The sequence below is a fragment of the Lathamus discolor genome, chromosome 10, assembly GCF_037157495.1.
Source record: "Lathamus discolor isolate bLatDis1 chromosome 10, bLatDis1.hap1, whole genome shotgun sequence".
Lineage (NCBI taxonomy): Eukaryota > Metazoa > Chordata > Aves > Psittaciformes > Psittacidae > Lathamus > Lathamus discolor.
The window spans coordinates 8,826,240-8,852,529 of NC_088893.1; the positions used below are offsets into that span (position 1 = coordinate 8,826,240).

A 26,290-nucleotide genomic window follows, 5' to 3' on the forward strand; every position below is an offset into this window, starting at 1 on the left:
GCTGTTATACACTTGTCACAGTTGGTTTCTTTGGCTTTTGTTTACTTTTATTAAGATAGTTTTCATGTGAAAATACATTTTACAGCTACAAATGGCATTAGATTAAAAATACCCAGTGAAATATCCTGATCTACAGGAAAAATGAGTTTTAAGCCTCAAAATATTTTATCTGGATCAAAACACTTTTCATAGTTGCTGTCACACAACAGTAATCTCCCTTTGTCTACAGAATAAAGAACTGATGTAGGAACTGTCTTTGATTTCTGAAATAGGACTGTTTCATATTTCACATTAGTTTAAAGGAGCAGTATTTATTTATTTATTTATTTATTTATTTATTTACTGTCTTTGATTTCTGAAATAGGACTGTTTCATATTTCACATTAGTTTAAAGGAGCAGTATTTATTTATTTATTTATTTATTTATTTATTTATTTATTATTTTAGTCCCTGCTAAATAAACAGCTCTTTTCTCTTCAAACCTCATGTACCATACCATAACACTTGCCTCCACTGATCTTCCTTCTTTCCTCCTTGTTCATATGCCCTTTTCATTTACTTATTTAATTTTCCTGTTTCTGCTCCTACTTCTCATTTTCCCTCTGGTTGTTCCCTCAAACAGTCAAGTTGCTGGTCAATATGAGGAGGGTTTTTCTGAAGTAGTGAGGTCCTTCCAGTTAAGCAAAATCCAGCTAAAACTACATAGGTTTCAGTTTTAGTCTTAAAACCTGCATACAGTTATACCAGACCAAAGACTGATGTTTGAAGCTAAATGGCTTTAAAAAGAAAACAATTTTCTTTTTTTCATCAAAAGCTTCCAACCTAACAGTTTTAGAACCCTTGCATACTGTTTATAGCAGTATTCTGGAATGTACTACCCAGTATAAAAAATTCAGGAAACCAACTCTGTTCAAGAGAGCTTAGAAAGAAAGACCAAATCCTGCAATCAATTGATGCAGACAAATGCCACTCCATTAATTTAATAACAGTTTTCTGCAATCTGCTTTCAGGGCTGAGTTTTACACAAACAGCATGGAGGAGATTTAGATGCAGAGTGATATAATCTTGGTGTACATTTTGTGCTGTCTTTTAAGTGTTTTACTATCCCTACCCTATGCAATCACTCCTTGTGCCCTGCCCTGCTCAGCGTTCTTATCAAAGGATGCATATACTGTAGATATTTCCCAGATATCTATGTGGTAATGTAGCTAAAATTGAGGAATTCAAAAATTGCTATCTATATAGCTGTTAAACTAATTCCATTATTTTGAAGGAAATAGGCTTTTTGTGGTGCTTTCATGATTTGATAAGAGGACTGTAGATTTCATTCCATCATAATTCAGACATTTTGTATTTCACTCCAGTCCGCACTGAGTTGCTAACAATTGTCTGCAATCAAAGCACTTGTGGATGTCTCGTACAACCTTTTACTTCCAGTTTGATTTAATCTGTAATTCAATTTCACATTCAAAGACTTTCCTCAACATACATCTAAGATCCATTGATCCCAAGCTATATAGCAGGTCTATAACTTCTGAAGTACAGTCTAGGTCATGATCCACTCCAAGTTCTTATCTATAGTGTCTTTAACCCTGTGGGGATGTCACACAGAGAGTCACAGAATGAACAAACAAGAGCTCCAGCAACTAAAGCCCTATATAAGGATACAAACCAATTAGAAACTATTACTTGTCCCTCCCATTTGCTCTTCTCTTGCAATTAAGTGGAATTCGTGCCATATCAAGTGGTACTTGTTTCCTAATTGACTTATCAGACTCAGTTCTGTAGAGTACTGATAATTTCATATTTTTTTAAGGGCCAAAACCAGTATAATTGGCAGTCATAGACTATTACTTTTGCATTTTACCACTGGATTTTTTTAGATACACCACAGTTGAAACTAATATGAACCTAAATTCCAGATGATTGTCACTATGCAAACATAAATTCCATTGCCCATGAAAAGTAGAATCAAGGTACACCTGCATGAATAATAGTTTTTCCGTTTGTGATGTAAAAGGGATCTTTATGCTGACAGACTTATTGATAACGGGATGGTGTGTGGTGCATGGGCTGTGACGTACTAGATCGGAAGACCTAAAATGACAACTAAAACCAAGATAAAGTATACTTTGCTCAGGAAATGTCTGCAAGAGTTGACTATATTTTGATTTATTTCACATCAATTTCTAGCTTTATAGGTGTTGGAAATAGAAGACATGTTCCAAAATAAATTATTACTAACATTCTCCTGTAAGGTAGAAAATAAAATCTTACATGACACATGGAAATGACTCTCATCTGAGTGTTTCTGGTACTGGTGCTTCTTACCCAAACGATCAAAACCTCAGGGAGCATCACTGTGATAGAACTATGCTCATACCAGCCTGTCCAGGTGCAGTAAAAGAAAACACTGAGTAAGATATTGCCATTGTTACATTACTTGTGATAGAGGGTTACTGTTCTTGGCTAGCAAAAATCAGCATCTCTGTCTTTATTGACTCAGAGTGACTGGATCACTCAAGAAACTATCTTGAAATTCTTACTCTACCTGAAAGCTTATTTTGCATAAGTCTATACATTCACAACAAGCAATTTGAAAACCACCTTAGAGCAGTTCCCAGTACATGGCCTGAGATACTGTTTGTGGTGACAGGAATACACTGCTACAGTCAAGGATTGACAAGACAAGCAAAGTATGATGCTGCTTATAGCCCATTTCTTGCATAGTGTCACATGCTGGTCAGCAAGGATCGTGGACCTTTAATTTAGAGTATTTTGGGGGAGGGGGGATTCTTTTGCACTCCTCAAACTTGAAAGCTAAGAATAAACATAACCTGCATTTGGCATTTAAAATGCGATCATCTTTGCTGGCTTCTCTGCAAGATTATGGAACTTGCAATCCAATTGAGATATTTTTGGAGCTAGAAGTATCATATCCAGCTGTGAACCATGTTGTTCCGTCATTGTAAAACACCCAAAATCTTGGATAGCAATCCTTAAACATGTTACGTGAACAGTTCTGTAGTTGCCAGTGCTGGTGTTCACACCAGTTATTGCCTCTCCTTTTCAATCAAACATACAGACACAAGTGAGAAAAAAAGAGGAACAATTTTTTTTTTTACAAGTTTCTCAAAATAAATGGGAGATTTTGAAGGTGCTGAGAAATTCTGAGTGACAGAGATAGACCAGAATCCCGTGGTCAGAGAAAAAGTGGCACTGCCAAAAGTGCAGAGCAAAGCATGAATCAAGTTGCAAAAAGACCAGTCTTGTATGACTTTGTACTCTATGTCAATATATAGTAATGATGTCTGTGCCACATAGATTTCTTCAGGCACACAGAGAATAGCGGAAAGGAAGTGTTACTGGTACCGATTTAGACAGTGGTGCATTTACAGATAGCAAAAATAGAGTTATGCAGATCATCCCAAGCATGGCTCAGTAGAGCCTTTACACTTCCAAAACCCAAGGATATACATTAATTTTCCACACCTAATGCACCATGATATCCGTATGTATTTAATTTATTTGAGATATGTTCTATTTCTTTTTGTTTAAGTAGCCAGACTGAGAGTAGGTTTGCCTGCACATGGCACAGTGGTACTATGGGCCCAGAACAAGTGTTCCCTGATTATTAGTGCATACACCAGATCTGAGAACAAATGCTAGATGTACTGGCATCAGTTGAATTCTTTGGGTGTATTATTCTAACATTCCCATGGAAATAGAGTAGTTTTCTGCTTCTGATTTTATGTTGATATGTTAGTCAGAAACTCTTGTCAGTCCAGCATTGAACATTACTAGCCTTCAGCCTCAGGTTCTTGTTGATACCTGGTTAATCATGGCGAGTGAAACTTTTCTGTGGTATAATGGTAATTTACAGCAGAGACTCAGAAAGAGCTCGGAAAGCAGCAGTGTCGGGTGTAGTCCCGAGTTGGCACTTGCAGGTGAGTTTCATCCTGAAGAATTAGTGTTTTACCTCGAGACCTCCTGTTCTTATCATATGACTGCAGAAGAAAAAAAAGTCTTTATTATAGATCTAAAGTAAAATGATTCACTGCACAGAGTAGCCACCATCTTCTTTTCAGGGCTGTATTTCAAGAGGTTTGTCAGCGAGGCAGACTAGCTGTGTGAGAACAGAAACCTCCACTGGTGAACAGGGAGAGTGGCTCTGTACTATCAGCCGTGGAACAGAAAGGTGCAAAATGGAGGGGAGGGGGGCTTTAATTGTAACTGATGCTTAAACATTCTTTAACTTAGTTGTTTGGGGGTTTGGGTGTTTTTTTTGGGGGGGGGGGTTGTTGGTTTTTTTTTTTCCTTTTGTATACAGAAATTAGACATTTTAGGTTTGCCATAGGCACTAAATCTTTTCTGCTTCATCTGGAAAAGTGTATTTTCTCCCGCTGTGTAATTCTAATTGTTACAAATGGGAGAAGGTGCTGAAAATGTGATGGTGAATTCCCCCAGCCCTTTCCTTATGCATTTTTTCTCCTTCTAGAAGCAAACCCCAAGCAGATAGATACTTACTTGGTCTCTAAGGCAGAGAGGGGTGTTTGGAGGAGGTAGCATTGGGGTGGAAGGGGCAGCACAATTTAGCCGCGCTGCCGGGGCAGGGCGTAAGCGGCTCCTTGCCGGAGGGAAGCGCCGCCGGGGGTGCGAGCGGGGGGGGCACCTGGCGGGCGGTGGATGCAGCGGCAGGTGGATGCCGCGGTGTTCGGCGTGGGGTTCCCCGCTCTTCCGCTCTCCAGACAAGGTAGCTGCCGGGCCGTATTAAATGGCTGCCTGCTTTTCGGGGCTGCCGGCTGCTTTACGGTTTGGCTGTTCATCATCTTAGCAGCCCTACCGCCTCTCGGGCAGCGCCCCCCCGGCTCCACTCCCCCAGGTGAGGCTTCGTCCCATAGCCTCCCTACACGCCTCCTCCTCAGCCCTTCCGTGGCAGCAGCCGCCGCTTCTCCGGGCGGCTCCTGCTGCTCCTGCTCCCAGGTCAGAGCGCGGCCAGGAACCGGGGCTGGGTCCGCGCACCGCCTGGCGCCGACTGCAAGAGGCGGCTCACTTCCGCCGGCCGCGGAGGGCAGGGGATGGGGCAGAGCCGGGAGCTCTGGAGCTCCTCAGCCCCGTGTGAGCAACACTGAACAGTGCCAGGGACGGAGCGAGCTCTCCAGCCCATCCTGCTCCCTGTGCAACAGCCTCACCCTTGTCCCTCCCCTTCCCCCCCGCGTTTGTGAATCCCCCCCCCCCCCCCAACTCCGTACAGCGAGTTGAGTGTTTCTTTTGTTAATTGACGTCCCAAGGATTCCAAATCGCTTCCCCGCGCAGCCCGGGCCGGCCGAGGACGTGTGCACGCCCAGATCCGCTCCGCGAAGCAGCACAGATCCGCGGGGCCGAGTGGGTATGTGCGGGAGGAGGAGGAGGTGTAAAAGGAGCTACGAGCACAAAGCAGATTTGCAAGGAATAATTTAGCTCCGGTGGTTGTTGTTTTTCGGGGTTTTGTTTTTTCTTCTCTCTCTCCTTTCTGTCCTTTTTTTTTTTTTTTTTGTCTGCTCAGGATTTAAATGTCACTCAAAGCATTCCCAAATCAGCTTTCCGCTCGTCTCCGGCTTACCCCGAGGCATTAATTGGATCCTACGCTGCTTTTGAAAAGCTTGGGTGCTTTACCCACGAAGGTAAGTGGGCACTGGGTCTGGATGGTCACTAAGAGCGCGACTGCCTTTCACAGGGGTGTTTTTCTGCCCCCCACCTTCCCCAGCCCCGTGGCTTAGCTCTACCTGAGGAACTTGCATCCTTGCTTAAACACCGGTCTATATGTGCCAGACGCGCGCCCGGGCTGGGCCGGAGAGGGGCCGCGGGGGCTCCGCGCCCGCCTCTCGGGCACCAGCAAACGCCTCGCGGGAGCCGGCGGCCCCCCACCCCCCAAGCCCGGTGCCTCTGTGGCAAGCGCAGTGAGGAAGGAAGCAGCCTAATCCCCTCCTGCGAGAAAATATTCGTCATCATTTTTTTTCTCCCCCGTGAGAAATACCGTAGGCGCCCACCTCCCCTCCTCCCCCCGCCCGCCAGCGCTGCGAGCGCCGGCTCCTTCGCCCGCGCCTCGCCTCGGGCGGCTCTTTCCAGGGACCACAAAGTTGAGCTGCCCCCGTTCGCCCCCACCTGCCCCTGGCACTCGCTGTACATCCCCCTTTTAACCTGTTCCCCCTGTCTCATCCACGTCCGTCCCCTCACCCCCCTTTTAAACTAGGCTGCAAAGCCGCTGTGCTCTGCAACTCCTAAAACTTCTCTTCTTGCTGCGATTTATATTGTATTCTAACAAAAACGACAACAAAAACACACTCGGGCCTCTTGTGGATGGCTTTTTATTATTATTATTATTTTAAATAATGCATTTCCTTCTTCCCCTTTAATTTTTTTCTTTTTTTTTTTTTTTTTTTTTTTTTCTTGGCAAGGAAATTTGCTCCATCTCCAGCAGCAACCACTGCTCCTTTTGATGTTGTGGTACGCCGTGCGCATGCGCTTCACATTAGAATTACTGCACTGGCCAGAATAAGTTGGATCTCCTCTTCACTGAAACCCTAAATCATATAAAAAACTAGAGGGATGCTGAGAGTCCGGAAAAAGGGTTACTTCGGGATTTGGTCATTCCCTTTAATAATAGCCGTGGTGTGTGCACAGAGGTAAGTGATGAGGGTATCTCTTTTGCTTTACTTTGAATTGCATGTATGCTGCCCCTGAGAGGAATGTGCACCTTTGGTCTGAGAAATAAGAAATAATAAAATGTTAATCTCTCTTTTTCTGTAGTGTCAATGACCCTAGTAATATGTCACTGGTAAAAGAGACCGTGGATAGACTGCTGAAGGGCTATGACATTCGCTTGAGGCCAGATTTTGGAGGTAATTTGCCTGCTTTTGAATAGGAGCGATTGCATCTCCGGGCTGGGCACCTTTGGCGTGTGGGGGTTTAAAACGTGTGGTGGGTGCTGTTGCTTTGGGGTGCGCGTGTGTTGCCATTTTCTTAAGCTGATCCAAAGTTAAGCCCGTTGTTACTCAATTTTCTCAGCACAGGGTGCTCTTAATGCGATCACTTAAATCTCTGGCATACTTGCAATCGGTCCCTCATTTTGTGTGTGTGCTGATACTTTATTAACCTGTAATTAAACCCTTGGTTAACTGGGTTTATCGAGATGCAAATCTCTTAAGTTTACCCAGCGCTTGCTGCTCTCAACCTAATGTGCCTGTGATCACAGTTACTATTTTTGAGTACAAGATGTGCTGTTAACTGATACAAAAATGTCATTTAACCCCCTGCGTGCTCCTACTTCGAACTACTTTGTTTATTGCGGACGTGTTGGCTGTGGGTGCCCCTTGAAACCACCAGCCCCCCCACCCCCCCTCCCCGCAGCATCCCCCTCCCCAGGAGCTCGCTGGTCGCCGTCCCCCGGGCTACCCCCTCCGCCGAGGCTGGGGGTGATGAGGACCCGGGTGGCAGCCGCTGAGGCCGGGGCCGCGCTCCACGGAGGGGTTCCGGCGGGGGGGGGATGTCCCCACGCTGCGGGGTTTGATGGGGGGGTCCCAACGCCGCGGGCCCGGGCGGCCGCGGGCAGCACGTGTGTGCGTTACATAAAGCCCGGCCCCGCTGGCGGGGGGCGCGCTCCCGGTGCCGCTGCTCGGTGGGCGCCTGCTGAGGGGCGGGTGTGTGTGGGGGGGCGTTCTCCCTTCCCACTGACTTTGTGGGTTCGTTCAAACGCCGTTTCGTTTGTACGCTGTGAACTCCGGTAAGAACGAGTTAAGTTCTCGGGAGATCACATTGCCGACCGTCTCGTTGGTTTGCAGGTCCCCCGGTGGCTGTGGGCATGAACATAGACATCGCCAGCATAGACATGGTCTCGGAAGTCAATATGGTGAGTCTTAAGGGCTGGGGCTGGTGGCTCTCTTGAGGGGGCGGCTGTCGCTTCCCCCGCCCCTGCCAAGGCAGAGCGGTGCCCGCGGGGGTGAGGGGACCCTGCGCAGCCTCGTGCCCCGGGATGGAGCACGCCGCCTCCCGCGGGGTCGGCAGCGGCGGGCGGGCCGGGGAAGGGTCCAGGTTCCGCGTCGCCGGAGCTGGGGCCGGAGCGCCGGGAGCCGCGGACCCGGGTCCTGCGGCGGCGCTCCCGAGGCTCGGCCAGCTTTGCCGCGAGCAACGGCGCCCCCTGCCGGCCGCGCTCCTGCACAGCACCCCGCTGCGAGCTGGGAGCGCTGCCGCGCGGAGGGGCCGCGTCCGCGCACCGGGGCCGCGGGGACGCGGAGACGAGGTGTCGGCGGCCGCCCCGGTTCTGCGCCGTTATTGGTTTCGGTTTCTGTTGTGGTATTAAAAAAGAATTTGCAGTTTTGTCTTAGTAGTGCACTTACGATTAAAAAAAATCAAAAAGTTGGGTTTTTTTTTGCGGCTTAAATACTATTTCGGATGGTTGTGATAGTTAATGATTTAAGAAGTTTTAATTATTCAAGGTGTTTGTTTCTCTTAACTGGTTTGCACTGGCTGTGCTCAAATGCTGAACTTGTTCACAGTGTAATAACTCAATGCTTTCTATGTTTCACTCTCGTTACCTGGGAGACTAATGAAGTGTGGAGAGAATTGACGAAGTCTCAGATCCATGCTGTAGAAGAAACTGTTCCTGGCTTACATGAAACTTTCTAACATTTCCTCTTTTTTTTTTTTTTTTTTTTTTGAATATTTACTTGGACATGTTTGGGATCAAGTTTTGAAGTTTTTCTCTTGCTTAAGGGCACAGAATTTGGCCTGGTGTTCTAATGCTTTAAACAAGAAGGACAAAATAAAGACACTGAAACATGGCAGCAGCAAGTGATAAAAATAAATGTGGTTTTGTGAAATATTTGTTTACTAGTGATAGAAGCTTGTTGCTTGAAGCAAACTATTATTCTTGAACACGTTGTAAGGAAGCATCTTTTAAATACAAATATGGTTGTAAGGATAGTGCTGAAGCTTCAATGAAGCATTTGAATATGATATTTTGAAAGTTATTGGTTGCATTAATATTACTTTACTACTAAAATATTTTGTTTAATTCCTCAGTGGCATCTTTGGGTTCTCAGACATGTTGCACTGAATGAGTTGGCAAACATCTGGTCTCAAACTGGATGCACTGTATGAAATAAAGGAGTTTTCTCATAATGTGAAGTATAGCCTTTGGCCTGATTTGAGGATGACATTACTAGTGGTTGTATTGTGAGACTGGGAGGTCTTGGTGAGAAAGCTTGGTACTTCTCTTCTTCAAGATACCAGGAAAATACTGAATAATTTTACCTTGAGGAAAATTACTTACAAAATATTTCCAAGGGGCTAGAGTGGGCTTCCAGACTGTTTTCCTAATCTTATAATTTAGTTATCTACCTTCAGGAGCTTTAAGTGCAAAGAAAAAAGATGGCATTGTATTTTAAACCACTTGCTTTTCATTAAAAGAGCTACGAGGTATTGGGTTATTTCTTAGACAGCCATGAGCAGTGTGGGAATGGTGAGGGTTTTCTTCCTGGACTGATGGAACTGCCATCTACTAGGTCAGTGTTATATCCTCACATCTCTTTGAAACTGGAAGGTGGTGCCAAATGTTTTCTTTTGTGAAAAGATTGTGAAGATACTTTCTTCTTTTAATGATTTCTAGAATGTTGGTCTCCAATTAAAGGTGAGAGTGCACCAAAATACTGTGATCTGACACTTGCAAACCTACTAAAAAAGAAAAAAGTGTATTATATTTAATGTTCTGTATATTATATTTAATGTTCTGTAGTCAGTTTATTGTGTTTCTATAACGGAACGTGACCTTTGCGTGAAAGGTCTTTTCAGGCTATCTGCAGAACTCTAGGGGGAGGGAGGAGGAAATGTATAGGCAATTTTGTCCCACGCATTTGCCTAAAGTGTTTCAGCTCTAGGGTTATTTTACTCTTAAGCTACCTATTTCTGAAAACCAGGCATTCATTTTAGTGGGTTCTTTTTGTTTGTTTGGTTTGTTTGTTTGTTTGTTGTTTTTTTTTTTTTTTTTTTTTAACTTCTAGTTTCAGAAGAGATTCCAAAGCAAGCTTTTCTCAATCTGCTTGTCTGCAAATGTAACATGTAACAGTTAATTTTACAATGGTCTTTATAGCCTAACAAGTACTAACATACCCTGATAGGTCTGAAAGAAATGAGACATGTATATCAGGTATTTTGTTGTCTACTTGCAAGGTCTTGACTTTGCCTTGCAAAGTCATCAGAATTTGGGGTAGAAACCAGGAGGAATGCCATGGAGTACTAGGTGATGCAAAGCTTTCTGAGATAATAAGAGACACACAAAGAATGTTTTGAGTTTATGGACCTACTTTTCTGAGCCATGGGCTTGCTGTTGCTCTGGCTGTAGTCATGGCAAACACCACTGACTTGAGATGAAGGCAAATCAATGACTGGGGTAATGTATTAACATTAGTGAGATTGCATGTTGCCTTGAGAGGAAGGCTAAATAATCATTGTTATTTGGCTTCAAATTGGTTTTGTTAACTCCAGTGTTAACAAACTTGAATATTATCGTCCTTGCATTTCTCTTCCAGCCTTGGCATATTCCAGCTGCCGTATACATTTTTTGCTGCTCTGAAGGCAGAAGGCTTGTCTCCAGTATCATGAAGTAAATCATAAACATTTTACTTTGCTGAACAGGAGAATTTAGATTTACTGTTATAGAAAATGAATGTGTGTTTAGGATGCTGAATTATGTTATCGTTGACTTTGTATTCTTAAAGAGGTGATAGATACTTCATGTCATGACAAACTCATAGTGTAAGAGGCTTTACAACTGCCCTCCAGATAAGTTGAAGCTGTAAGATGTTTAACTTTTGTAGTCAGAAACTTGAACTATCATATATCTGAGTTTTCAAAAATGATTTCTAAGTACTGGTACTTGTGAATATAATTCTTTTCAGCTCTGGGGAGTGCACTGAGTGCCCCTAAGAAAAGTGAGAGCTTCAGGAATATGTAGCTGTTGACAAGTGTCATGACTGGACTTATTTTTTTGTATTTTAGAAAATAAAAATATCCATGTGGTAATAATTTTATGCAGTACAATAATGACTATTGCTAATTTCACTTACCTGTCTGGACCAGGCCATGCAGTAGTGTTGATTGTATGCTTTATGCTAGTGATACTGTAGATTTTCTTAAGGTTTCCCTTATTCAGATAACAATGGAAAACAAACCATGGAGGGGCATGAAAGCTACTGAAATGGTTTTCCTGGGCTAATGAATTTGATCTTACATAAGATTAGCTGTATTGCAGCGAGTCTAATGCAATGTTCTTAAGATAATTTTCAGGTGTTTCTTACTGTACTTGAATTTTATTCTTAGCATCTTTTTCCTTAATACTTAATATTAAGGAAATAATTTATTGAAAAAATTATACTTTCAGAGGGCTTCATAGTTTCTTTTTTCCTCCCCCCCCCCCCCCCCCCCTTAATAACTACTGCTAGCTGGGCTGTCACATTTCCACATTGTCATCTCCTTATTTAATTATTGAAGTAGAACCCTTGACAGCAGAGCAGCTTAGACTCTTCTCCATTCTTATTTTCTCCCCTTTCCTCCCAGCAGTTCCCTCCCTCTGTTTCAAAAAATTGGTACAGGTTCATTGAGAAAAACACAAGTACATTTTCTTCCCTAGACACCACTGAAGATTCCGCATAACATGTTGTGCATTTGATCTATCTAGATAAGACATGAGGATTTCTATGGGTAATGTTGGTCATGTGGTGACTTTCAGCATCTTGGCTTATTCCCTATTAAATAGGTCAACACTTTTCCTTTGTTTTTTTTTTTTTATTTTATTTTTTTTTTTTATTTTCTCTTTTTCCCCCTTCTTCGTCTGTGGCTATTCTGGGATTACAGCACAGGATGTCTTGAAAAGAGAGAAAAATGTTCTGTGGGTGTATTTTTTTACCAAGGAAATATACACATTTTGAGGTAAAAGGGTTGTATATTTAAATAAATATAACTATTCATACTATGGGTTGTTGGGGGTCTGCAGAGAGGAATTTGAAGAGTGTATTTAATTTAAAGTATTTGCTTGCTTATCGTTTTACAGATTTTGGCACGTGGACTCAGTATGTGTACATGGAGTTAAACAGATACAATAGATTGGTTTGTCTTAGTGGGAGCCGTTAGGGTTGATTGAGTGCATAATCCTTCCATCAAGTGGGAGTTGGAGAAACAGAGGAGCTGTTATCATCTATCAGGGAAAGGTTTACTTGTTAGTGTGTGCCAAGTTTTACACGACAGAATGTAGTAACCTCAAAGCTCTAAAAAAATTATAGATTTTAATATTATATTTCATTTCTATGTTTGAGATATGCCAAAGTTGCACAAAATAGTGTATAATACTCACAGGTCGGAATATCCTGAGTCCAAAAAAGCACAGGCACAGCTATAATTTGCTGATAGACCGCTCAGTTTCAGATGCTTTTGATGAGACTCACTACTGGTTTTCTTAAAATCCCTGATGTTTTCTTAAGCTATTTTCAGTATGGGGCATTAACAAAGCTTGAGACATGTTTAGATTATGAGAACAACATAATCTTGTGTGGCTGCCTCTCAAGTTGCAGCAATTATCCTTATGTATGTAAAGGGAAGGGCTTGTGGAATGGGGATTAAGTGGTAAGAAAATAGGGCGGAGCTGTTCCAAAGCAGAAAACTCTTCCAAAAAGTTATGGGCAGGGGGGGAAGCATAGAACAGGAAATAGCATCCTATAGATACTGGTAGAGAAAGAGCTGTAGAAAATGGTTCCTGTCAACAAGATTTTCTTCTGTCAATCTATTTGAGTTGTACACGTAGCTGTACACAATTCATAGAATAAGTAGAGGACAGGACTAAAAATGCATTGAAAATGAAGTATTAGAAATATCAGAAAGTTATCACTTCAATAATCCTAAATACTTCCTGCTGCTAGACACTGTTGGGTTTGTTATTTCCTCTGTTTCGTAGATGCATATGTTTCTTCACACAAAACTGCATTCCTCAGCAGACAGTTTGGATTTGGCTCTTGCCAAATTATCATGCTTATACACTTCTGACTCATCCTGAAGTGTCTACAGATACTCCTGTGAATGCAGAGCAGGTGATGCGTACCTCAGAAGTGAGAACTTCTTTTCCTGCAATCCTTGTATCACCTGTTCCTTCAGTTACTGACTGGGATAAAATCACAAGACCTTTTCTTTTGAACTGGAGTGTATTACAGTAGTATGGATTTCCAATTCTTGTTACTACATGTCTCTAATTGAGGCATTTTCTTTTCTTAGCTCTAAGGTATGTAAAAAATAAATAGGAACTCCCATGTTCAAGTAACACATTTATTCTTGGGGACCAAAGTGAAATTATTTATCTAGAACATACGTGAAGGAATGTAGTGAGTTTGCGGCTGCTTTTCATAAGGTAGTCCAGAAGCGATAATGCATATTTATACTATGTGTATCTGTATTATATATATTTAGAAGCCTGATGTAATTCTTTTGTCTTTTTAAGGTCAATATAAATGGTTTGTTAATTGGATTGCCCTTTCAGTGTGCTACAGTGTTGCAAAACTTAAATCAATAGAAAATCTTGTTTCCTTGGTGGTCCTGATGCTTCAAAGTGATCTCTTGCTTCTGAAGACCAGGTGATGGTTGTCAGTGATTTTAGAGATTGCCTTGGAGGTGGTCTGTGTAACTGAATTAATCATTAGTGCTGCCTTGTTTTCAGAAAGCCTTGACCTATAAATATTTAAATAATTTGGCTGCTGCCATTGAACAAAAGATATGTTTAATATGTTTCATGGGCAGTGCTAAAGCATGGGAATGAGCATGAAGTGTACTCTGTTAGCTCCTACTATAGCCTGGTTTATTTCATAACTTCTCTGTTGAAAAATCACATAAAATCATTGTAGATGAGCCATGTAGTAGAATGAAAGATTTTTATCTTGTGCTCTACAAACCTGTTACAAGTTTAAGCTGTTCCAATGGTCGTATTTGTGCTTCTTAGTGACTCTAAAGTCTGTCAGTGCAGCATGACTAAATCCTTATTATTCCTTCCTCCTTTTTTGTCCTCATATCCAGTGCAGTTCTCTGCAAGGTTTATAGTACAGTCTTTAGTGTTCCGCAATGTTGAAGCACAGACTTATATAGTAATAATTCTTTCATTTTTCTAGAAGTTATCCAGATTTCTTGTAAGGTTTTAGTGGTTAATGCTGTAGGTCTCTGCAAGTGCTTGCATGAATTAGGTAAGCAAGATTTAGTCCCTTCATTTCAAAGGAGGGTGTTCATCCATGAGCTAACTTCGGAAAGGTCTCCTTTGTGTAACGGAAGAAAGCATCTTGGTTGTCTTTAGCGTTAACTTCAGAAATAGTCAAATGACTAGAGTTATTAATACTGAAAAATTGTCTACTATGGGTGGATCCAATCTGTAATTGAACAATAAATGAATGTGCATAATGTTAGAGTTGCAGGCACACTGTGGGTTGTCAAAAAAATAAACAGGACAGGAGCAGCCTTGATGCTTTGTTGTTAATTACTCCTCTTACTATGCTTCTACAGGGATTCCCACCCAGCTCACATTTCTTGACAGCAGTGCTGTGTACAACGGACATATCATGGCTGAAATAACACAAGCCGGATAAGAATAGTGACATAGTGGGCATATTCAATTGGTCTTAACTGCATGAAGGCCAGGTTGTGAAGTAGCAGTGCTCTCTGTTTGTAGGTTTTGCCTAGGAAGTTCATTGCATGCAAATTGTCTGGCTAAGTATTTTCAGACTAGCTAATCAATGCAAAGATTCTCCCAGCCTTGGAATCACATCTACTGCATATGTCATTTCTGTATGGGTTTTACAAGTAAGCATGTAATTACCTCCCAATCAAAACTAAAATTTCTGTTCTAAATAGGAAAAGACATTTAAGATTCAGGAAGTTGAAATGTATGCAACTGAATATAGATTTTGTAGGTCATATTTAACATAGGTTATTGCAGGCCAGATAAAGCATTTAGAGTATGAGCTTTTCCCATGTCCCCAGACTTAAAGAACAAGGGGATGATTTCTGTTTATTTTAAGCTGCTTTTTTTACATATCTCTATCAAGGTTAAATCCTATTAATTTTTATTCTGTAAATACTGACAGGAGGGATTAATTTGTTAGTTTTGAGGTAATAAGAGTTTAACCATGTGAAGAAAAAGAAGAAGCCCTTCAGCAAGATGCATTTTGCATTTCAAGTATGTGCTGTTGTAGTAGATACAGTAGCGGTTCGTGATTTTCTTATAGAGAAACTACTGGTTCACTGTGATTGTGCTGAAAGGCAAATTCAGCTCTATAAATTTCAAACAAGTAAAAGGAAAAAATTGCAGTGAGTTTGGCTTTGGACAGGGGTAAATATAATAAATTATTCGAATGAATATTAGAAAATTCGTCTGCTTGAAGTGGAAAGTCTTTGTTCCAGTGCCTGATCTCTGGACCATTTCCTCTTGCTTTCCTTCTGTAATAAAGAGGAATTTCTGTTAACTACGCAACTCTGTGAAAATGGGGTAAGCCTCAGAATTTTCCTTCACAGCTGAGTGTCCTTGCTGCTCTTGAATGTCTCTTTCCTGTGGTCATGTTTTGAATTCTCTGCTGCATAACAGCCTGGGTGTGGTGCACCTTTTTTCTAGATGGCTTACCAGCCACTGGTGGTTGTGAGTGGAAGTATTCAGCTTGCAGAGGACCAGAAGCAGAGGTCTTCCATGTTCCGAAATAACCTGTGAAAGGCTGGAAACATATCCTTTACTTTCTTCTCTGTAGGAGCCATGACTTGTTACTGTTATTAGATATGATTTAAGCATACCAGTTTTATCTATTTTTTTCATGAGATTTAAAAAAAAACAGTCTGCATGGGCTTAGGCAGGAACAACCTGTCTGCGCTGCCTTCTCACCTGGAACAGCTCCATCCTGAATAGAAGTGCACATCTTAAGAATTAGGAAACTAAATAGTCAAAAGGGCAGAAACTTGTGAATGTAACTTTTCCCAGAGAAAAGTCATCCCAGACAAGTCTCTTGAAAAGTTGTTTTGGATTGACATAGGGCGAAGGGCTCTAATGTGCAAATTGCTGCTGTGTGTTGCTTTGTTTGTTTTTTGTTTTTGATGGGTGTTTTCTGGTGGTGGTGTGGGGTTTTATGTGGGTTTTTTTGTTTGTTTTGTTGTGTTTTGTTGTTGTTGTGGTTTTGCTTTGGTTTTTGGTTGGTTGTTTTTCTAAATATGACCCTTGGAGAAAAATGTGCGGAAAGTGTACAGTTAGGGAAAGGTGATGCTAAACTCATTTGAGATGAGAAGAAAGTCTTCCAGAAAAGTTAGTGACTTTTCATATATTTGGGTGTCTGAGAACTGTGATATTTGTGATTTATCTTTTTTGGAAGTGATTCTCATTTAATTTCTTCCATTTCATATGGCTGTGAAGTAGCTACAAGTTCCTATTGCTTTCAAGGATCAGAAGGCATTTTTTTCTTGAGACCTGCCTATTAAAGTTAAGTATCTGAGTCAGATACTGAAGCATTTTGAAAAACTAATCACTGCCGTGGATGCAGAAACCTTTAGAAAATCTGGTCCTAGTTGCTGTTGTAAATTAATATATTTTTTTATGGAAGTTTAAATTGTGTTTTTAATACTTGGAACAGAGATTCTTTCTGCTCTGAAGAGTAAAATTTGCTGAGTAGAATTAGTGTTAAAACTTATTTGTTCTCTGTGTAGGCCTTTGAAAAGGTATTTTATAAAAAAATTGCATACTTTATTGCATCCATTTTGTGAAAGTAGTGACATATTGTTAATTCCTCATGGTCCATAAGGGTAAATAAGTGCTGTTTGCAGAAGTTATTACCCAGTAGTCCAGATATCATTATGGTCCACTGTGTAATCCATATTTGTTTCTCTTATGAAGTGTAGTTTTGAGTGAATAGACCCTGCAGCTCCAAAGGAGTTGTAGAATGTTGTGGAAATTTTTTCTCTCTCAAGGAATGCTGACCCAGTAGGCTCTGTTGGCTCCCTCAAGGGTGTCACAGTAACAACGTGAATCCACGTCTGACAAGATGTGCACTGAAGGAGTCATAAAATTGAAGTATAAAAATTAGTTTGAAGGCCCAGTAGACTGAGTTTCTAAATTAAATAATTTAGGAGCGTAACTCACTGATTATTCCTTATTACAAGGTGATGTACTCTTTTCAGATAATATATAGGGAAGAAGAAAAAAGGATTAAACAAATATGCATGTTACTTACGAATGAAAAGCAGCATTTTGCAACTAATTGCATCGTTTCACTAATCAGACAAGTCCAGAAATGATCAAAGAAACCTTTTAATCAGTCTGAAATTTTCTTAAAATGTATATGACTGTTCAATCCATTATACTGTCCTGTTGCTCTTTTTCACTGATGTCTTGTGATCTGGGATGTTTTTAAGAATTCCATCACTAAGGTAGTATATACCACCTGAGGGTGCTCAGAGTAAAGTGCTAACAACCTCAGTAGATAGAAAAATAACTTGCAAAATTACTCTCTTTTTTCAATTCTGAAGGAAGCCTTTCAAAGGTGTAGGATCGTTTACTGAGTTAAGCATAGCTGAGAGTTTTGTTATCAAATTTCAGTCCAAAGATTATTATTATAGCTGATGTTTAAGTCCCCAGAAAATAGATTTGTAATGGAAATGCCAGGAGACTCTTAACTATAATCATTCTTGTTACTGTAAATGCCTAGAAATGAATACAGTTTTCATTAATCTGGTATTATGTGAGACAAGTGACCACTTATAGAGAAATCCATAATAATTCAATTTAACTGGCTGCATTCAAAAATGCACTTAAATGTACCCACCTCTGTGCATAGGGTTTGCAGAATGCTTTTGTGAGCTCAAGTCCCATCTGAGACTTGTTTTGCAGTCTTAAAATGTGTAAATCTGATGCTGATTTTTCCACTGAGGCTATTTTTGCCTGTTTTTCACAGAAGATTTGTAGGTACCTAAATGACTTCAAATGCCTTACAAGATGTCTCCTATAATGTCTCAGACACTAAGTATGAATAGGGACAGGGTAGTAGTCTCCAAAATTGTTGGGTGCTTTTTTGAAGTGAATGGATGTGCTTCGTAGTTTTTATTGGCCAGAAAGTCATAAGAACTTGCTGATGGCTTTGATATAAGGATATTTAAAAGCTGATGAGTTCAATCATAGGAATAGTGTACCTTCTTATTCTTAGTCTTGTGTCTGTACCATAATCAAATGCACCAGTGAGGCAGCATTAGGAGGCTCGTGTGGTTCCTTCTAGGGCAAAACTTTGCCTGTTAATAAATGGAAGACATCAGTTTACTTCAGTATTGTTCTGACAGCCTTTTTTGCTTTCAGTAAAATGAATAAAAAGGAACCTTTTTGTTCTGAACCATAAAATCATCTTGGGTAAGGTAGATAGTAATAAAAAGTCTTAGGTGTAGAATTAAATTTTGACTCTTTGAGAACGCAGTGATGTATGAGCTTCTGATTCGTAGCATTAGACACTGTGGAGATAGACATGTATGACATAATAATATGCTGACTAGGTAAGTTTTGTAAATGCATGAAGGCAGCAATTCTTTAGTAAAGATACAGAAAGGCTTTGGTTTCATCAGTTTTATGGGGAAGCGATTGTTTTTGTAAGGAAGTATCTTGTATTTTAGGCAAGTTAGATTATCTCAGGTTAAACTCTTTGAAAACAAAAATGTGCATATGTGTTTTCTCATTAAGTAATTCATACCAAGGAATATTTTCAAATGGAGCATGTAGTACTGCTGGTAGGCAAAACTACTATTCTTTTGTAATATTAAACAGTTTGTATTTATTCCTTTCAGTATCTGCTTGTAAATTATATTGGAAAAGGCATATTTTTTTTTTTTAATTGGATATCGTATCATTATAGTTAAATAATATATTGACTGCAATATACACAACCTTTTTATCTTTGTAGGTGGTAGGAGCTAAAATATTGTTTAGCTGTGGACATTAATATTGCCACTTTCCTCAGGTTCTGTGTAGTAAGATACCACAGCACTACAGGCTGGTTGGTTGGTTTGTTTTTCCTTTTCTGTCCATACTTTGCTGTGCCTTTCTCGGTGAACAGCATACAACCACCCTTCTTACATCACCATCTTAGAAGTGAACCCCTGTGTATTTGTGGCTGTAACTCAGTAAAATTGCTGTTTGGCTTTTGAAAAATGATTCTCAGAATTCTGTGCTTGGGGAGAGATTTGCTGTCAAAAGAAACTTGTCTTTGTTTTGGGCTGGTGTGAAGCCTGTGTCTATCAATGCCATTTTGAAATTTAGTATTCAGGACTGCAGGATGTAATATGAGAAGTAATGTGTTGAAATCACACCAAGGTTCGGGTCCAATATGAGCCAAAACTTTCAGTAGTGCAAATACTTGTGGGCTGAAATTGATGATTTAGGTAACTCTCAAAGAACTGCTGTGGTTTCATTGGAAAGGTGGTAGGTCTCATCCTATTTTGAGAGAAAAGGAAGGGGTGAGAAATGCACAGCAGGAGTTCTGCATCATAAATACATGACTTCATTACATTTGTTTATTTTGAATGATATCTTAAATGGGAAGGAACTGTGTCTGGTAGCCTTAATTATGAAATAAAGGGGTGAACCAATATCTGCATTTCATTAGCTAATGGAGAACTGAATATTGAATAGATTTTAATTGATTAATATTATTAATGCTTTGTTAATACAGAAGTTAATACTCCTTCATAGCTCTGATGGTAAATGACAGACTGCTTACTCAAGCTTGAAATCAGACTGTTTTCCACAAATTGAAAAAATAATTCTGTATATCTGATGGGCAGATCAGGAAAATGGTGGTGTTAGCGTATCAGCAGAACAACCAAATTGAATTGGTTTTGTCTGGCTTCAATTTTTACCTTATATTTTGATTTCCCTACCTCCCTCCCCCCCAGATTTTTCTGCCTCAAAAACTATTTTCTTAACATTTCCTTACCTTTTTTATTACCTTTAAGATAGGGGAAAAAACAGTTGAGCTTAAGTAACAACATCCATTAAAAAACCCCAGCAGACATTCTTCTCTGTGTAGACATATAGCAAGATCACATTTATTTATTTGCTGGTTTTTATTTCCTTAGGCCTTGTTAAAAGGCAGGTTGTCAAGGAGGGAAAGCTTGATTTAGAAGGTAGAAAAGCATAATCTTGAATAAGGGGACCTCAGAGGAATTGTATTAGAAGATTATATTAGATTGAAAAAAATGGCCTCAGAGTAATTTTTTGGGGCAATAGAGAGCCTATATTGTGGCCTGAAATGGGAGACAGTAATGTCATTATTAACAGTGATTCTTTTCTTTTGTTTCAGATTAGAGCTTAAGTGATTTTTACTTTATTTTTTAAAACTATTGAGGGATGAATGTTGTTTTGATCTAGTACCTTTACCAGATACTGTGGTGGGTACATTAAGGAAGACCACATAAATTTAGCAATTTGCATATGTTAACCTGTACATTATACCTTACAATTTCAGCCTTGCTTTCAGAGTGTATTTGAGACCTCTACCACTTTGCTTTCCAGCATATATCTCTGCTACAGTCAAGTGATTCTGATGGTTATTGGGCAGTTATCATGAACATGGTGGTTGCATGCTTGAATACCTACTGATTTTACCAGTCATCTTCTGCAAGAATACTTTTGTGAGAAAATTTTTGAAATTCATGTGCTGTGGTTATTTGAAAGCATCACTTCATACTTCCTTATTTTTATGAAATACTGAAGTGTTTTTAAACCTGAGTGGTTCTAGTTGGAATGAGTGTCCCGTGGGTCAAATTCACTGAGATCAGAATTGTAAGGGTGACTTTGGTTTTGTTGGAGTTAATATTTATGTTGTATATATTTTCTGGGAGAAAGAAGCTTCCTGCCTTGAAATGTGTGGGGTTTATGTTGATTGTATTTGTGGCTGGAGCTTCTGGGGTCAGTCATTATTCTTTTGCAGACATGCTGACTGGAGGTTTTGTTGTTTTTAATGCTCATATCAGAGTAAGCAATTGTCTGAGGTATGTTCCATGGGCAGCATTGGGTGTGTTGAGACTAATATTTGTGGGAGAGGTAATTTTTTCTTGTTTAAAATCATTTTAAGGAGAGAGGCAGTCTGTGAGGTGAGGCTGTGTTTGCAGCATTGGCAATTTGTCTTTTACGGATGACCTTGGGACTTGATCTATTGAGGACAGAAGGACTTTGCTACTGTTGCTGTTAATTACAGTAAATAAGTGGTGTGTTGAAGGCAGTCTTGTTCCTGGAATCTTCTTACTTCTCATCTACTTCTGTTTCAGGCGAATGTTCATTGAGACTGCCCTCTGAGTTGCTACTGATCTTCAGGTTTTAGTGCAATATATCTGTATTATATTAGAGACATCTATTTGCAGATTTTTGAGTTACTTACGTATTCTTCAATAATAAATTGAGAATATATTCTTTAAACATATTTTTGAAACTTGTATTTCATAACAGGAAGTTAGAACATAATGTTAAAATCTGAGTGGAATTGAATATAGTTACTCAGCATCCAGACAGACTTTTGATAGATGCTGGAATTTGATACATCCTCAGCAAAGACATGTGTGTATAGTGTTCCAAAGAGCTTGATATATTGTATAAACAATGACTATTTATATTCAAAATCCTCCATTTTGATATATTTAGATACAAAACCTTAGAATATAGGAACAGATAGTAAGTGATAAAGTGAGATTGTGTCCAGAGTAACCATGGAAGATATTTCAATCTATGTGTTATGGCTTTGGAAGTCCGTGTTTTGTTTATTTAGGATCACTTCCATTGGGTAAGAATAACACAACATCATTTCTACCAACAGAATAGGATCCTAGGTGAAGTCATGATCAAATATTTACAAGAAGCACTCTGGTAAAATCTGAGCTTGTAGAGAAGAGAGAATGAAGTATAACCATTGTGAAGTAATATCAGGCAACTTACGAGACTTAGGAAAGTAAGTAAATTATATAAACCAGTATAACCCACAAATAAACACAAGCTATAACCACAAACGTTGAAAGTCTTTAGTAGTATTGTATTCAGATGTGTGCAAGACACCTTTCTAATGCAAGTTTAACATTAATTTTTAAATGTTTTGTCCTGCTTGGGAGAGAAGTATATTATGCAAATTGGCTTTCAAAGAGAAATGGTTGATCGATTTTTATTTGGTTTTTGAAGAAACACAGTACTATAGAAAAAAACACTAAAACGTGGAAAAATGTTCTATAGAAGATGATTGACTTGTGTGAAGTCATTGACAGAGAAATGTGGAAAAGATCCCAATGCATGTGAAAGGCAGAAGATTTAAACTACTATTAAGAGTATTGTGGAAGGTCAAGGATCTTCTTTATGGCGCACTGAAATATTTTGCTAAGTCATTTATAAATAATTTATTAAAAGTATAAAAATATTTTGTGCCTTTTTTGGCTTTTTTTTTTTCTTTTTTCTTGATACATCACAGAAGCATAATAGAAAAGAGAAATAGCCAAAAAATTGAAGCAACTCAATTTTGTGTTTTCCATCAAGCAGCCCATTCTGTCCCATGGTGGTGAACTCCTTTGATTCTCCCTGTTTCTATTGTTGGGTATTTCCATTATACTGCTCATGAAGGAAGAAGCAAGGAGACAAATGCTGAGTGCCATCTGTGATGGCATATCTGTGATGGCAGCCTTCATGCTCTGCAAGAAGCAGGATTTAGGGGCTAAATTGATATGTTCAATAAAGATCTGTTGACCAATTAGCTGGACAAAGACTGATTTACTTTCTCTTTTTTTTAACTGCCAGACTTAAGCAATCCTTGACTACCCTGGTAATAAACTGTGAACTGGTAATTCTTGGGGTCAGTGTTTCTTAGTGTAGAAGAAGGCACTTTGCAGGCTGTGCTTATTTTTGTTATTACTCACTGGGCCTGTGGGTGGGAATTGTTGAGGGTGGTTTTGAATGCAGCTTTCCCTCTATTATTTTTGAAGATCCCTGTCTCCTGGGGGAGGAGTGTAAGGCTAGTATCGGGGCAGTTCTTCACATATATTTATCTTCTGTGCCAAAAGCTGAACCTACTTTGCAGAACTTGGTAATAATCATGGCGTTTTCTGTTCTTTTCTCCAAATAGTTTTCTCCATGGTTATTAGACTTGTGGGTCTTTTACTGCTAATACTAAGACAACCTTTCCTTTTTGAGGAGGTTTCTCACTTGTGAATCCCACGGTGGGTGATGGACAGCAATTTGCAATGTTCTATGCATAAGGTCTGTGAGAAGGATTGCAAATACAAGAACAATGTCTATTTATACAAAGGAAAAGACAGAAAAGGGGTTAACAGTTAAGCAGTTGTTAAGATGTTAAGTTAACATCTCTGTGTGTAGGGAGGCAGAAGAGAAAAAACATACTAGCTTTGAAATTTTTCAACCCTGGGATGCAGACTGCCACACACTAGGAAACTGGGAACCAATGAGGTGGTAGTGAAAGGAAGCAATTGTCCAGCTTCAGATTTTATGTTCCTTTTAGAACTTACTCCAAATAACTGAATAGTAATCAAGACAAATTACAAACCACGGTAGTTTAACCTCTTGTAATGGAAGGTGAAGTTAAATGATGGTTCCTGTAACTTCTTCTAGGATCCAGAGCAAAGTCTGGAACAGTGCTATCAGGTACTATGGAAAAAATAGGGTCTCTTCAATCCTGTGGTCATATTTCCTTAATAACTGAATTATGGATGAACTGATACTTAAAAGATGAAGTTTTGGAGCCAATGAAAGACAGCCATAGTAAAACAGCAGGGAATTTATAGAGAATGAATATAATAAGTAGCTTTTAGTTAAGTTTGTTCTGAATGTTGATATATTGATGTATCTTCCAAACTCTAAATAGAGAAGAGATAAAGTAGTTTTGTATGTATATCTGTATATATTTGTAGGTTGGAGGAACTTGCTTAATTTTGAAGATCTAGAATAGAATGTAAGTATGCATGGCTATCTTTGGATATATACTATGTCATTTTGTAATAAGAGAAACCACATGCTGTTACTGCTGTTGCATGTGCTATATAACTAGAATATGTACTTGAATTTTCCCCTCGCCTTCCTTTTCTAAGGAAGATGTAAGTGAAAGCTTAACTAAGAAAGATATTTGAAGGTAGCTTAAGGATGGGGTTTTGTAAATTGGCATTTCTGTGATGTAATACAGTCCTATTTGATACAGGTCTTTAAAGAAAAACATATACAGTTCTGTCTTAAATATGCCACTTACAACTTCCATCTTATGTTAACAATCATCAATCTGCTCTTGAAATGTCACTAATATCAATTCTATGAAACATATAGATGGTTTTGAATTTGAAACATTCATTTGCTTTGTAATGCCTCCTATATAACTGGCAGCTTATTTAAATTTGTCTTCGAAAGGTGTATCTGAGATTTTAATGTAACTGGTATATGCCACTCTTGTAGCATGCCCTTGTTTTGTATAAAGAGTTACATAACATTTTTTTGAGAACTGTGGGTTTTTTCTCCTTGTGCAATAATCTAGTTATTAGGTTCCCCCCTCTTGACTGTTTTCTGATGATAGTGTATCCTTTTACTGTGGGATGGTAAACCATAACAGAATTTGTTCCTTTCCCAGTCTCTAGTTTAAGTTGGATCCACATTGTTGGATCCAGCATGTCTGGGATGCCACTCCGCATCTGGGTAAGAGCCCTTTTTTATTACTAATTATAGAATGAATCTAGAGAGTGGTAGTCTCCTGGAATAAAGTCAGCCCTTGTGACTTTCATAAATTTTTCTGTCATATTTCCTACTTGCAGTTTGACCACAGCAATGCTGGGTAATACCTGCACACAAAAAATGCATGTGTGAAAGTTGAAATGCTTTCATGAGCTTCTTTTCATCGAACATCAGCTAAGGTGCAAACCTCTCTTCATCCTATCTGCTCTGTTTCTGCACTGTTTTCTCTGGTTCTTACTGCTAATTTTTCATTGATTTCTGTTGGTCTGGCCTGACTCTGCAATGCTTGCTTCACTCTCTTCCCCTTGTATGTGTGTGTAACAGATCCCATTCACGCAGTTCCCTGAGTCTGTTATGTTTATTCTGGCTGATACAGTAAAATGGTTAAGCATCAGTGGTTCAGCGAGTGTAAGCATATTTACAAACAAAAAATGTGAAGTTGAATTTGTCGTAAGTGTCTGACCTATGGCATTAATCTAGGTGGCACTGCTGTTATACCATGACACTGACTGCAGCAGTAATGGCAATCTATGTGCTTACCAAGACAGAAAAAGAAATTCCGTATGTTGTCCTTACATCTCCATTTGCTGAGGACACATATCCGTAAGACATAAGCATGTGCTAGAAGTTAAGCTTGTAAGTGTTTTGCTGAACAGTGTCCTTTTGGTCACACTGGCTTCAATCTGCAAAACCAGACAGAGATGGGAGGTGGAGGAGTTTTCCACTGTAACTAATGGTAACATCATAAACAGGATTATTTCCTGAGTTGTAAGTGGCAGATTAGACAGCCATCGAGAGAAAATCTGTTTTCCAGCAACCATTCTCAGTGATAAAGAACCTTAGGAGGGGAAGATAAAATGTGATATATGGGCAGAATTGTTTCTATGCAGAATATATTTTCCAGATTTCCCTAGAGGCATCAGCTGTTCTCTGAAGAAGTTCGTTGTGCTTCTGATCAGCTTCCCACACATTCTCACCCACACCACTTTGCTGTGTCATCTTAATGTCATTTTTAAATACTAACAAAAGAAGCATTTTGTTTATAACTCAGAAATAAAAATCTTGAGAGGGGGAAAAAGAATATCTTTTGTGTTATTTTAGCAGATCAAAGCTGACTCATGAGTAGCAAATATGAAATAAAGTAACTAATGCATTTAAAATTCACAATTCCTGAGTTAAGGATTTGTTAAAGTAGTACTTTGATTATAGTAATCAGATTTCATACGCTTTTTTCATATATGAATTGGTATTATTTTTAGAAAGTTTACCTTGCTGCAAAGTATTAAATTTAGACTATATAACAGTATACTAATTTGTAAAACTAGATATAACTGGTGCTTTAAATAGTGTGCTAAATGGAACAGTGGGTAGGTATACTGGAGGCTAAGTGGGAAGATGGAAAAACAACCTTACTCTGGAGGTGGTGGTGGGGTGAAGCTATGATATGATTTATGTAGCATGGGAAGCTTTAGTCAACTCTTGTCATTTACAGCCTTTATGCTGTCCTGATAT

General features: G+C 39.5%; 1 protein-coding gene across 1 annotated transcript in view; it reads left to right on the forward strand.

Annotated features, from left to right (window-relative positions):
- Positions 1-6,550: 6,550 nt before the first annotated feature.
- Positions 6,551-26,290, forward strand: part of GABRB2 (gamma-aminobutyric acid type A receptor subunit beta2) — a 152,032-nt gene continuing 132,292 nt past the window's right edge. The window contains exons 1-3 of the mRNA XM_065690325.1: positions 6,551-6,665; positions 6,790-6,881; positions 7,821-7,888. Coding sequence (XP_065546397.1) covers positions 6,589-6,665; positions 6,790-6,881; positions 7,821-7,888 — 237 coding nt within the window. The 5' untranslated portion in view covers positions 6,551-6,588. The remainder of the gene's footprint in view (positions 6,666-6,789; positions 6,882-7,820; positions 7,889-26,290) is intronic.